Source organism: Ixodes scapularis, unplaced genomic scaffold (assembly GCF_016920785.2).
Source record: "Ixodes scapularis isolate PalLabHiFi unplaced genomic scaffold, ASM1692078v2 PGA_scaffold0__279_contigs__length_252992795, whole genome shotgun sequence".
Classification (NCBI taxonomy): Eukaryota; Metazoa; Arthropoda; class Arachnida; order Ixodida; family Ixodidae; genus Ixodes; species Ixodes scapularis.
In genome coordinates this window covers 174,151,010-174,165,597 of record NW_024609835.1, presented here as the reverse complement: position 1 = coordinate 174,165,597, position 14,588 = coordinate 174,151,010, and the positions used below count along the sequence as shown (strand labels likewise).

Below are 14,588 nucleotides of genomic sequence, written 5' to 3'. Positions count from 1 at the left end.
GAGCAGCGGCGCAGCAAACTTCAGTCGCGCGCCCACAGAAAACACGTCGAACCACAGCAACGCGCAAGTGTAAACGGAACTGTCGCACTCCCGCCCAAAACGCGCCGAAGAGCAGCGGCGCAGTACCGTCGCCGTGCAAAAAAGCCTTGCACCGCTCATCGCAGCATTCAAGGTCACCATGTGACCAGTTGTCATGGTTATTTGGAACTGGAGACGTTGGAGGCGCTGCCATGTGAGTTAGCCCGCTCCTGAAGGCATGCTCGGCGGCGCGGGATGTTTGAATTAACCGGCGAAAGCGTTTAAGCATTCAGATTACCGGGCGTTTTCGCCCATTGAAATATATATAGTGTAGTCCGGACCACAGCGTCAGTTCGAATAAACCGAAAGTATGAATTAACGAGATTCGACTGTAGTTCATTCGAAGCCAGGCGCACGGAGAAGCGGTAGAAGGGAACCAGTATACTTCGCACTCCTGAGGCGGTGCCACCTGGATTCCTGCACTGTGTAGGTCACAGGTGCCGCCAGCGCTTTTGTTCTGCCTTAGAGAGCCTAGATTCAAGAAAGAGAGCGAGTGAAACTGACACCACGAAGACGACTCCTAGGCAGATTCGTCGCAAGTACGCAGACGTCGTGTTGCCGCGTGGCAAAGAGAGCGAGCGGAAAAGTGAAGACGTTTGCAGGGGATCAATGCTTTCGTCACCTTCTCAAATTTTGTGTTGCAACGTGTTTTTCGTGTTTCAATAGCTATGATGCGGTGCGAACCGCGTCGTAGCTATTGAGCGGATGGAAATGTTGTCGAGTCTAGGCACACTATTCTTTTCCCTTTTCGTTTAGCTTAAAATCCAAACTTGCGGTTCCGGAATAACGACAGACATTCGGCTGGATTCACGTGGTTTCTCGGCACTTTCTTTTCGTGGTCTCGCAGTCGCCGATTTTCGTGAAGTGGGCCCGAATGTGTTTTATGACGATGCTTCGATTTGAAACAAAGGGGCTTTTACTTCCGAAAAAAAAAAAAAAAAAAAAAAGTGAAAGTCGTTCACAACTCCCTGTAATGCCGAATTGGAGCGCAGCTCATGAGGAGGAGGAGTGAAGGGTACTGAGGGGAGGGTATATTCCTCCTCCCTCCTCCTCTCATTCTTTAATATGTTCCGGGGGTCACCTGACCTCAAGGGGAGGGGGTCACGTGGCCTTGGGGGGGTCACGTGACCTTGGGAGGAATCACGTGACCCCCCGAGGTTCCCAAGGTCACATGACCTTGGGGTGATTTTGGGAGGGGTCACGTGACCTTGGGGGGGGGGGGGGGGGGGGTCACGTGACCTTGGTTACGCTGACGGCGACGCCGCTCGAGCCGGCAGCGGGCGCCTAAGAGCTGCGCTCTAAAAACTGCACACGTGCAGGATTCTGGTTTCCCAACAATTTGTATCTGGAAGCGACGCAAATGGGATGTTTTTGGTTGTTATTCATGATCAGATTGTGTCACAATCGCGGTTAAATCTGCTTGCTACGAGGTTTAGGGCATTCGTTAGTTTTGTAGCGTTAGCTACACTGGCCAAGATTGAGTAGTTTCGCGTGGCTCTCATAATGAGCACATAATAAGCTTGCAGAGGCAGTGGCTCTGCCACCGCCGCGCTCTGCGCATAATGAGCAGGGCTCGCATAATGGGAACGGCTTATTATGAGAACCACGCGAAGCCACCGCCGCGCGCTCTGCCGTTGCCGCCTCGCCGGTCTGCACATTCCAGAGGAGTGACATCATAGCCGCGGCAGACGCACTGGCGCCGCCACATGCCCAGCTGTGCGCCTCTGTTGCGCAACAGCCAAGTCTAATGCACCAGAGCCGCTTGATAGCGCCTCTCATTTTGTGCGCATCAGCTCACACTACGTATATCCTGGCATAGCCGAGCTAAGCCACTGCATTTTTGTTCTTTTTTCTAGCCTGCGTGTTAGATCGTCGTGGAACGGTAGGACCAATATGTGTTTCCTGCATGGTCCGTCTATTATCACTGCTCTAACATACGAGACAAAAACCAACTTTTTTGTTGGCTCTGCGCTGACTGTGCATCTTTCGCCTAATATATTATATATTTGAGTAACCGAATGCTAGGGGTTCCATTCGCACACCCCTAGAAAAAAGAAAAAATACAAATTAATCTGCCCGAGACTCATGCAATAGAGTCTAGCGTTTAACTTGGACAGACTTCAGCCACTTTTGTAGTCACATTATGTTTGTTATTGCACATTCCTTGTGCAAAATTCCTTTGCACTCTGTCTTTTGTACGCTAAATTTCATTTTATCCATGTTGTTGTTTTTTTTTGTTTTTTTTTTTTTGTTTTTGTTTTTTTTTCAGTGCACTGGGGGGGGGGGGGGGAGGGGGGGAGGGGGGGGGGGGCTTTAGAAGGTATAAAGGGAAAAATGAACCAAACTTATAGGAAGTAAAAAGCAAGAGCACTCAAATTCTGACTATAGTTATTGCTTTTCTAATTGAGTCATGTGATTTCCTCGTCACACACAGCTGTTTTCTTCTGGTCCCCCGACTGATAAGTTGCCTCTCGTTCGTCTCACGCAGGTCACCTCCGTCTGGTGTTTGACTTTGGCTTTGAGCGGCAGGAGATCATCATCAAGAATGAGAACTTTGCCTTGGGCCAGATCCACGACATTCAGATCAAGCGCTCACATAATGGCCAGAGGCTTACCATCTTTGTGAGTGTTCGTGCCTCATACGATGGCAGTGGTGACCAGAAAGCCAGGTTGTAACACAGCTCATCAAACAAGCCAAAACTTTATCGATCCTGTCATCCTGTGATACAGTGCAATCCACTTATAACAATAATTAGAAAACCTGAAATTTTAATTATTTTAACCAATTATTGTTTTATCTGGACTAGAAACTGGGCGTTTCTAGTCTAAAATCTCTAGAAACTGATCGTTATAAGCAGGACATCATTGTATGTGGTATCGGTATAAGTGGATTGTACTGTAGTAGCAGCACCTGTCATGTTTTTGATAAATTGTTAGCACTAGTATTGTCACTTACATTTTCTCTAGGACTGCGCTTTCTCCGTTGTTTGACGGTAAATGAAATTGCTGTCTTTAAGTCTTGAAACTGCAATTCCACATATTAACGCTTAGGTGAAGATTAACAACAGCTAGTATCAGGGCTGCCTTAGGGGGGACACTACCCAGGAAAAACAATTTATGCAGAAAAAGTTGATATATAAAAATGTAATATTTACGTCCACCAACATCTGAAAACTATTCCCAGAAAGTTTCATTAGTTTACACTGCATAGTTAATTTTTTATAAATTCTTTTCGGTCCACCGATGCTAAAGAAAAGGTAGTGGTTGGAGCGCGTTGAACATATTTTTCTCCATTCTACTTTTTGGTATAAATTTTATTTTAGGAAAACTATTGTTTTGTTATTACGTAACTTGGATTCATTTTTATGAGTTTTTCTGGGTTGAAATTTTAAGGGGAAAATAGCTATGAGCTTGTATTTTTTATTTTTGTCATTTTTCATGCTCAAGAACAAAAATTTTGGAAAAAGGGTGAAAATCTAAAAAACAGCTTTTGTGTTTATGTGGCTTTTTGTCATGAAAAATGTTATAATTAGAAATATAGCTCCATAGCTATCTGCTCTGAACTGTCCTAAAGCAAGATAACACATAAAAACAACAAATTTATAAAGTATTTCAAAACAATAGTTTTCCTATACAGACACACCCACTTTCATCTTTGAACATTTGCAATTTTTTCTGTACTTCACCCAGGTTAAGAAAGTTTGGCAGAAATGTTCTCAACATCAGCAGAAACGAGCCCTGTAAATGTCATTTAAATCAGACAAGTGGTTCAGACATTCACTTTTTTGGGTAGTGTCCCCCCCTTAAGTTGAAGTCAGGCTACTACCGTAAAATACCGAGCAAACATCCACGCAAAGATTGGAGATAATGAAAAAAAGAAATGGGGCAGGCACTTGTTAAATCTGAAGACATTATTTTGCGGAATATTATGAAATACCAGCTTCCTGGCGTCGAAAGCTAAGTGGCTGCTGCTCACCACTGCAATCCTCTGCTCTTTTGTCAAAGGGCTTTACTTAGTGCTCCTTGCTGCTTGAATGGGGCGCTGTCTGACTGGTTGCATTTCCTTTGCAGGTGGACAACTATGAGCCTCAGGTGCACATATTTGACATCAAGGGCAAGGCAGATGCACAGTTCAATGAGCTCCAGAGTATCTACGTGGGGCGCAATGGTGAGCTCTCACTTGTTTTAAGGAGTGACAAAATTCTGATTCTTGCTTGGACCTTTTGGTCTCCAGCGAACAGTAGCCATCTAGGAAATCGTGTAACAGATACCATCTCTCAAATAGCTTTCTCATTTTTACAGCGGAGCTGTTAAGGGCTAGTTTCCCCAGGGTCTCAAAAAAATGTCCCCCGCAAAGAAATGTCGACACAAAACTCTGGACAGCTACCGCCATCTATGAGCGACGGCAGCAACCAGACAACCGGCTTGCCGGCCTTGCTTATAGATGGCGACACCCTTTCCGGCCTTTTCACTCTGCTTTTCAGCAGAGTGGAAAGGCTGAATTTCTCTAGGCGTCGTCCTAAATGTTGTCCTTGAGGTCGTCCTAAACGTCAGCGTCGTCCTTGAGGTCGTCTTTGAGATTGTCCATGGGGTTGTCCTAGAAAAGTTGTCCTTGATGTCGTCTGAGAGGTTGTCCTCAAGGTCATCCTAGAAGTCATTTTTGAGGTCGTCCTAAACATCGTCCTCGAGGTCGTCCCAGAAGTCATCTTTGAGGTTGTCCTAGACGTCTTCAAAATCGTCCTGGAAGTCGTCCTTGACGTCGTCCTAGACGTCGTCTCTGAGGTCGTCCTAGGCGTCTAGATGTCGTCCCTGAGGTCGTCCTTTAAGCGTCTTCCTCGAGGTCGTCTTAGAAGTCGTCCTTGAGGTCATCCTAGACGTCGTCCTTATGCGTCGTCCTTGAGGTCGTCCAGGAAGTCGTCCTTAAGGTCATGTGACCATAGTACAGCTTCGCTGGTCTTCCTTCTTCCCCAGAGTGGAAAGGCTGAAAGTTTTGTTTCTAAAATTGCGTCGACCCTTTTATTGAGAGAACACCTTACTTTGAGGTGAGTAGAATGAAAGGGATTCGGGAGCTTGAGGAGCATATCAACAGGCTATTGAGAGCATCCCGGTTTCTAGGAATCTGCTTTGAGAACCCATATCTATTGTGTAATCACAATTGAAACTCGATTTTACGAAATCTAATCTTAGAAAATTCCCAATATAACGAGCACATTCTAATTCCCCCACAGATGCCTATAAAACTCTGTGCTTTTATGAACTCAAAATAGCGAAATCAAATTGACCGTCAACACAATTTAACGGAGAATTTGAGTCCAAAAAGGGGTCATTTTAAATGTATTTTGTAAAAGTGGGCAAATATCAAAATCCTTTGAATCGAATTAAATAGAATATTCTCGAATATGAACATTTTCTAGTTCAAATGTTTTTTATTTCATGTGAATTAAACGAGAATATTCAATCAAAACACACTTGGAATTCTTTTTTCAACAAACATATTTATGGAAAGGTTAACTTTAATGCAATAAGAAAAATGTCACACATGTGACTAATAAAAAAAAAAATAGAAGTAAGGTGTGCAAATATTTTAAACTTTGAATACTTCGCGAATCGTGCTTGCTATTCGATTCACTTTGCTTTGCACTTTTACTGTTCGAAGTATTTGAGTTCTTCGAATGTTGAAAACTATGAATAGTGCAGAACTCGCTGATTAGCGAGAACTCGCGGTCGCGTTCCCCGTTTTGTTTTTGGACTGCACATTATAGTTTCGAGCTTGGTAAACCCAAAAGACCAACCTAAGTGCCTTTTTTTTTTCTTCTTTTTTATGAAGCGCTGGAAAGTTAAGGGTGATCCTGGGATATAACAGTCAGTGGAACGGCAAAAAACATTTATATGAGCGCTCGTCATGTTTGTGTGTTCCTTTTCGTAGTCTTTTTTGTTACGTGCTGTTACACCTACTGTACACCATGTTCAACTTCCACCAACTAGCCCAGCTCTCTACTTTGTTGATATGAGTGGTAATTCCATAGAAACAATAGAGCCAAAAAAACAATGCCAGCAGCCTTGAAGGTGAACGGGAACACTGCGGAACACTGACCGTATATTTAATCAAACAAACCTTGGTTAGGAACATCTCGCGGCTGCTTTACCGAGTAAAAAAATAATTAAGTGGAGTTTGCCGATAATTTTACCTCGGTATCAGTTCTCGAACTGCTCCAGGCATCGCAAGAACACTGCCGCTGCTGCTACACTCCACTTTGTTTCGATGCAGCCGTAGGATGTTTCGCGTCTCTGTAGTTGTCAGCGTTTCTCGAGATCTTTCTCCAACATCGCTTTGTGTTGCTCCTGGCCACACGCAAGGTCTACGATCGTAGCATCCATGGCAGGAGCAGCAATGGGTACGTCCGCATTGACAAGCACGAACGAATCAAAGTCATCCTCGGTGGCTTTGCCAACATGTTTTCACACACTCCTGTAGAAAAAATGTTGCAGCTATAAAAATAGTGAGCCGGCTCGGTAAGCATGCTCGCGAGAGAAAGTCTGGTGTGCGCGAACCTGTTGGCAATCTTTCATCTTCGGGTCGCGGGCATGAGAAACCTCTTGCACCCGTCCAATATGCCTTGAATGTTCTGCGAAATGGTGGATAGTGTCGAACAGCCAATGTTGGAATGTTGATTTCTTTGGCGATTTTGGACTTAGGCCGGTCACTTTTCTCAACCTTGCAGACTTAAGCGACTTTCAGTCAACACTCCCGATCTTCCGTAGGACGCAGATGTGTATGTAGTATGCTGCAAGCACGCCCGCGCAGGTGCGTGCATCGGGTGCTTCCGAAGGGATGATCTCCTCTGGGCTTCATCGCTCCCTTGACCCGATTCCGACACAAGCCTGCCCGCGTACCTGCATTGGTGCATCAGGATCGGCGCTCTGCGCGCTCTGCTCTTTGTCACCCGTTTACTCCATTTTCCCACTTCACCGTTTGCCTCGGTGGAGAAGGGGGAGGGAACGCAGGGGTCTCCTGTGCACCTCCGTGGCCTTCGTAACAAGCGTGGTCGGCCACCGATGCACTTTGAATAATCCGGCTAAAATCGTGTGCATTTCGGTCGGGACCATGTTGAACTTCGATAAAAGCGATAATTCGAAAAAAGCAATTACATTATAACGAGGGATTACTGAATTTACGCGTGGTGGAGCAATCTGTCCTTCGCTTGCCATGATGTCTTGATTGCCGAGTTGAGGAAGTGGTCGTGGCACACACATGACCATCGCTGCCATTGATTTGATGAAGGACTGCAATTTGGATTTGATGAAGGACTGCAATTTGCAACGGCACGTGCATCTTTGTGAGCTTAAGCACAATGGACCACACTCACTTCAGTCCTTCCTGCAGTCACTGCAATAGCCAAAGTGCTATGGATTTGGATATAGAATTATGGCTGACCTCGGATAAACGGCGATATCTGGCTCGTGTTATTTTCTCCTTGATTTTCCGGTTCATCAGCTTTCTAGTGTTCCTTCTGTTATTGATTTCTACCCGTTTTCACTGGTAAAAATAACAGACTTGCTTCCTCTGCAAAAAAAAAAAGACATATTCTTAATTTATAACTTGTTTGTGGCACTCTCTCTCAGCAGAATTATTGCGCACAGAAAGAGATTGTGCGAAGTCGGTGTGGCTGTGTGGCACAGTCGCTCAATCTTTGACTCTGTTGTGGCCTGGCAACCCACCTCCACTTGTACCGTATTTACTCGCACAATGAACGCACTCGCGTAATGAACGCACCCAAGTCGGCTCTCAAAATTTCGACTTTTTTTTTTCACTCGCGTAATAAACGCACCCCCAACTCGGACATCAAAATTTTGACCCCCTCCCCCCACGCGCGTGAAATTATCGCACTTTTCTATCCTGGTGTAGCGAGGTCGCGAATGCACGGGCAGCGTGGGCGAACAAAACGCCTTGCAAAAGGCGTTAAAAAATTCGCAAAGATCCAACGGAAGCAAGAAAAAAAAAGCATAAAAAAATCTTTTTTTTTTTTTTGCACAGCGCAGTTTGGATTTTGGGTTCGCGATCTGCCGCGCGCTAGGAGGTAAGAAAGACAAGCGCTCTAAGCGAACGAAACAGCTTGCGAAAGGCGGCAAAAAAAAAAACAAAAAAAAAAAACACGAAACTATAAGAAAACAAAGATGAGCTCTTTTTTTTTTTTTTTTTTTTTCTTCTTTTTAGCACAGCGGAGTTCTGTTACGGGGGTCGCGCGGCGCGCAAGGAGGTAAGAAAGAGGAGCGGAGAAGCAAACGAAGCAGCTTGCAAAAGGCAGCAAAAAAAAAAAAAAAAAAAAAAAACACGGAACTGAGAAAAAAAAATGCAAAAAAAAAAGCTTTTTTTTTTTTTTTTTTTTTTTTTTGCACAGCGACAGTTTGGTTACCGGGGGTCGTGCGTCGCGCGCCGCGCGCAAGGAGATTAGGGAGGCTGTAGTGAGGGTGGGCGCAACTCAAAACCTGGAGAGCGTTTGCAATTTAATGGCGGCGCCTGAGGGAGAGGATTCGAGAAAGGATGTGCGCCAGTGTTGCCTGCACGAGAGCAGGCGCCCGCTCTGTTGCAACCGTGCGCCGTTCCTCCTCTCGCCTCCCATTGCAAGCAACGAGCGCCTTGGCGCAGCCTCTCTCGCTTCCTTCTCGCTCCGAGAATTGCAAACGTCGAGCGGAGAAAGCAAAGTTGCCAGACAAGCAGCAACGTCCAAGATGGCGGAATTTACCATTTTTCGCGTTAAAAAAATACTTAACCTATCGCAACAAAACTGGTGGCTATGGAAAAGTAATCATTTATACCTTGTGTAAATTATTCAAGCACCTTAATGGGCTTTTATGACCCGAGTTAGGAAAGAAAACGACCCTTTGCCCCATAGACTCCCAGCAAAATTTAGCAATTGAATGGCGTCCATGTCCCGTGATCGCCGATCTAGCAGTTGCACCCACCCTCACTTGAGCCTCCCTAAAGGAGATAAGAAAGATAAGCGGAGAGCCGTCGGCCTAAGCAAACAAAACAGCTTGCGAAAGGCAGCAAAAAAAACAAAAAGGAACTTAAAAAAAAAAAAAAAAAAAGGGGGAGGTTTTTTTTTTTGTTTTTTTTTTTTTTGCACAGCTTAGTTTGGTTACGGGGTCGGGAGCCGCGCGCAAAGAGATAAGAAGTTAGTTCAATTTTTCAGGATAAAAGGTCCGTTCATTATAAGAGTAAATACGGACGCTAACTTTGCATCGATTTTTCGGAAAAAAAAAAAGTGCGTTCAATCTGCGAGTAAATACGGTATACTTCCGTTTACAATTACATGGTTGCGTTTATCCGCATAAAGAGAGATTGCATAAAGTCGGTGCCGCTGTGCAACGCAATCTTCAACTTCGTGTTTTGCTTGCCGACCTGCCACCGGTTGTGTACTTTCATTTACGTTGTGTAACTTCACGTTTTGCGATGTTACAGAAGTTCCCCATTTTTGCCACGTGAGCACTTCGGGAATGCTGTATCGCGATAGCTTTCTGGGTGCTGTTACATTAAAACTAGTTTTATCAAATTTAATTTAAGGAAAAATGCTATTTTCGATTTATTGAAGTTTGCGATTTAATAAAGTAATTCATACCTCCCCCCAGCTACATTAGATCGAATTTCACCTATTTTATGCCTCCACCTGGTCCACTCATGCATCTATAATGGCCAGTAAAATGAAAGTTACAAGCCACATAACTGAAAGGATATAGTCACAGGCACCGATGTCTGTTTGTGGACAGAGTTTTGCATACAGTCCTGTCTCATTAATTGAACTCCATTAAGGGGGGACACTACCCAGAAAAAACAATTTCTGCAAAAAAAAGTTGATTTTGAAAAATGCCATATTTACGTCCACCAACATCTGGAGAGTATTCCCAGGAAGTTTAATTAGTTTACACTGCATAGTTAATTTTTTATAAATTATTTTCGGCCCATCGATGCTAAAGAAACGGTAGAGGTTGGAGCACTTTGAACACATTTTTCTTCATTCCTCTTTTTGGCATAATTTTCCCTTTAGGAAAACTATTGTTTTGTTATTACATAACTTGGATTAATTTTTATAAGCTTTTCTGGGGTGAAATTTAAAGAGGAAGATAACTATGAGCTTGAATTTTTTATTTTTGTCATTTTTTATGCTCAAGAACGAGCATTTTGGACAAAGGATGGAAATCTAAAAAACATCATTTGTGTTTAGTTACTTTTTTTGTCATGAAAGATGGCGTAATATATAAATATAGCTCCATAGTTATCTGCTCTGAACTGTTCTAAAGCAATATAACACATGAAAACGATAAATTTATAAGTAATTTCAAAACGATAGTTTTCCTACACAGACACACCCACTTTAGTCTTTCAACATTCGCAACTTTTTTTGTACTTCACTTAAGTTAAAAAGATTTGGCACAAATGTTCTCAATATGAACTGATACAAGCCCTGTAAATGTCATTTAAATCAGACAAGTGGTTCAAAAATTCACTTTTTTGGGTAGTGTCTTCCCTTAAAGGGCAACTCCGCTCAGTTCCGAAGATTTTGGGATAATGAGTGATTTTGCATTAAAAAGCCCTTGTAAAAGACACTACGTCGTTTGCTTCACCAAAAATGTGATATATATTTTTAAATCTAAGCTTAAACACAAACAGAAATCGGAATTCGAAACTTCAGCTCCGTCCAGCAGCATTCGCCTCAGGCCGCCAAAAACGTGGCTATCGCTGTTGTAAAATAAAAAGAAGAAAACGTGGAGATGCCCGAGCCGGGAATGGGGAAGGAAGAGCGACTTCGAAGACGAGCAGAAACCGAGGCACCAGCCCCTTTCCGGGAAACCGGGGAGAGGGAGGGAGAGCCGCGGGGAGAGCGCGCCCCACCGTAGGGTCATAAAGGACGAGCCCCCCTCTTGGACCGACGCTTGGTGGGGGCGACTTCGCCCTTCTTGTTGGAACAACAGTCGAAGGAGGGCGTGCCTTCTCTAACTTTGCTTAAATTAGTTTTCAATATCAATAAACCATGTTCTGTTGTTCTAGAAAACAACGAGTCCTTTCCCTAATTCCACAGTCACGTGGTACAAGATGTCAATGATCCTCTATGCAAGGGCGGGCGGGATTGGGGTGGGCGTGTGCCAGGCGCAAGTGTCGTCTGCACCGCACTGTTCACCAGGTTTTGGTGTCTACGACATGCGACGACGTCTGCGCAACTGCGGCATAACTCTGCACACGTAGTGTCCAAAGTGTGGACGAAACTCCGAGAGGCGATAAGCACAAACAGTGAGACAACAACCGCGGTTGTGAGCGGGAGACGGCGGTACCACGGCGGGGCAGCCGGACGGCTCCCAAGAAGTGCGCTGCGCAGGTGCGTTACACCAATCACGTGGACACCACTAAGCGCTGAGAGGAAACGTTGCTGACGTCACTTGTTACGCTTGCCCGGAGAAGTAAAAACAAGAAAAAGGGGGCAATGGTGATGACGTTTAGCTCAATGTTGACTACGCCCTTGCCGTAGCCTTGACTGCGCCGTTGGTTGCACCTCAATTCGCCCGCTCGAGTCGGCCGATTTTGGCAACTTGGCAAGATGCAAAGTTTGCCGGACCGTCTAAGAAACAGTTTGACAGAACTGCGTCGTAATATTTAATATGTGGTGCTGTAGGTGACACTGAAGAGGACTACATTGTGGCGGAGTTTCTCTTTAATATGAATACCCTGCTATATGGACACCATTTTTGGGGACAAACTGGGAAAATATGTGCCTTTTCGTCTCATTATTATGGACAACTCACCCTATAGACGATTTTTGGGGGAAACCATTTTCATGAGACATTACTGTACTAACATCGACCCTACTTGCAGTTGCTGCCAGTGTGGCGCCATTCGAAATTTCTATATGCTTCGTTGAAAGCCCCCTAAAACCTCCAATGCCAATACCAACCTACAGGCAAGGAAAACAGCCCTTCGTTTTTCCCATTTTCTCACAGAGTCCCATGTATTTATTGATATCCAGCAAAAGCCACCAGTAAGTAGTGCCAATGGCAGCTGTTGCTTGATATATCAACAAATACATGGTACTCCATGGGAAAAATAAAGGGCTTTTTAAGCACTATGTCTTTTTACACACCGCATGCCCCCCCCCCCCCCCCCCCCGAGACTGTCGCGCTCTGACCCATCCCCCTCCTTGCAGAGTCCATGGGCACGGGCGAGGGCTTTGTGGGCTGCATCTCGCGGGTGCAGTTTGACGACCACATGCCCCTGAGGCGGTACTTCCAGGAGAGCCGGCGCTCCAACGTGCACGCCCACCCGGAGGGGCTGGTGCGGGAGGACACGTGTGGCATCGAGCCGGTCACCTATCCGACCCCCGTGGATGAGACTCGACCGCCCCCCACTCTGCCCCCGGGGGTCTACCGCGAGCCCTGGGCCTCTTCCTCCTACGCAGACTCGGCCATCCTCGGCGGTGAGTTGCTGCCGGCGCTCGGGGCGTACTGGGGTGCACCGAGTGCTCGGGAGAAAAGGGAGACTCGTTTCAAATGCGTAGTGCACCAAGCCTGGAATCTAGCCACAATGGAGAACAAACAGCGTGCGGCGCGGAGCGTACGGCGCGAAGCATGCGGCCGCCAATTGCAACTGTTGTGCACAGTCGGCGACTGCTCTCGGATCATGTGCTTCTTCCGGTGTGTGCTTGACGGCAGCAAAGCAGACTACCGTAATTTCCAGACTGCAATCTGCGCCTGGTGTATGAACTCCAGGGCGAATTCGAGGTTAAAAAAGGTTTTGCTTAGTCTGCACCCGTAGCATAGTCTGCAGTCAGTGCCTAGTCCAAATGTAAAAATGATCATATACAGCACACCTCGACAAATGCCTGCAGCTGTATTAGCTCACAAAGAAGCTTGTGTCATACATAGACCAACATTAATACACTTTGTTATCCATAAAAGTTTTCACTTATCACAGTGAACGATCTAGAAGAGAACAAATCCTTGTATGATCTGCACCTGTAGATAGTCCGCGTCGGGTAAAATTTCAACTTTAAAAAAAAAAATGTATGGTCTGCGGAGTACAGTTTGCGTACTATAGTCTCAAAGATATGGTGCACTCACTATGAAGGCTCTTGCTTGCGGACCTTCCGCGCCACCAAGACGGAGCAGAAGCGACGACCATGGGCGCAGCTAGGTGAAGAGGGAGGTGCAAAGGACAGGACTGCAAAACAAGAGCCCGGCAGCAACGGGAAGCTGGTCGGCTTTATGCAGCGACCAGTCGACCAGCATTTTGAGTGCCAGTTCACGGACGACCCGTTTGGTGCGGTAATAATACGCCCAATAAATTACGAATTCCCACGGACACGTGCAAAAGCGTCCCAAATGTTACGCATTTAAAACACCTAAGTCTATGGCTTTCGTTGAAGTGCATAGCATTTGGAATGCCTTTAAAAAACTCCGCAGAGGCGCCCTTTTTTTTTCTCGCCACAAAAAAAAGTGAACTACAAATTTCCGAAGGCTCAGTTTCCATCCAAATGTAGCGCTAGCAGTTGAGATAAGAGGCCATTGTCTCCGGACTTACCGTTACCCCATCCAAAAATTATAAGCGATTTTCGGACATTTCTTTTTTTGTCAAATTGATGCCAACGGACTCTGCGAATTTCGTCAAGATGAATGGTGTCTGTTATCAAGAATGGACCCCATTTTGTCGTTGACAATGTCGGCAAACTGCTTTCGACTTGTTAGTTGGATCACGGCATACATTGTTTATTTTTGCGCTGGGGAAAACACTGCTCTTTTCTCTCCCAAATATTCGGTACTTTGTTTTAACTCAACCGGGACTCACACATGTGTTTTGCCTGTACCATCTTGAAAATGGGACAACTGGCACCGAAATTGATAAGTAGTCTGCTTTCAGGTCGCATGCAGTGAATAGCATAAACTCGTTGCAACAGACCTGGTTACACAGACATTTGGATATAACATATTGCTTTCTGAAGTTCGGTTAGTTTTCCTATCTGGGTGCCATTGGTTCAACTTTGTATCTGCGTACAGCCAGAGCTGTATATTGGGAGAGTTTAGCCAGTGGGTGTGGCAACAAAGGCGCCGGAGAGGAGAAATGAAAGGGAGGAGAGCGCCGAAGGAGTGAGAGAGAAAGAAGGAAGCAGAGAGGAGACGACCGCCATTTTTTAGCAATGCTGTCGGAGACTGGTCGGAGAAGAGCACTGCTGAGGCTACGTGTCGTCTGCTATGGGCCGACTTCTTTGTCGCCTGAATAAAAGTTTGTGGCCATACGCTGAAAAATCTTCATTTATTAGCTTTTTAACCCACCGAGGAATAACAGAATGCCATTTTCTTGCCAGAGCCAGCGATATAAAAGGCAATAATCGAGGTTTAGATGCCGATCCCGCGCATTCCGCCGGGAGAATGATCGAAGATGGCGGCCCTCCCCACTCAGGTGGGAGCAGCCGGAAGTTCACGCGCATGCGCTCATGCCTCTCGCTCTACGCCGCGTGCTGATTGGC

General features: G+C 45.6%; 1 protein-coding gene across 1 annotated transcript in view; it reads left to right on the top strand.

The window, feature by feature from the left end:
* LOC8050603 (neurexin-4) overlaps window positions 1–14,588 on the top strand; it is a 101,857-nt gene that overhangs the window by 78,417 nt on the left and 8,852 nt on the right. Inside the window, exons 20-22 of the mRNA XM_029980663.3 lie at window positions 2,567–2,700; window positions 4,150–4,246; window positions 12,273–12,542. Of these exons, the coding sequence (XP_029836523.2) occupies window positions 2,567–2,700; window positions 4,150–4,246; window positions 12,273–12,542 (501 nt within the window). The remainder of the gene's footprint in view (window positions 1–2,566; window positions 2,701–4,149; window positions 4,247–12,272; window positions 12,543–14,588) is intronic.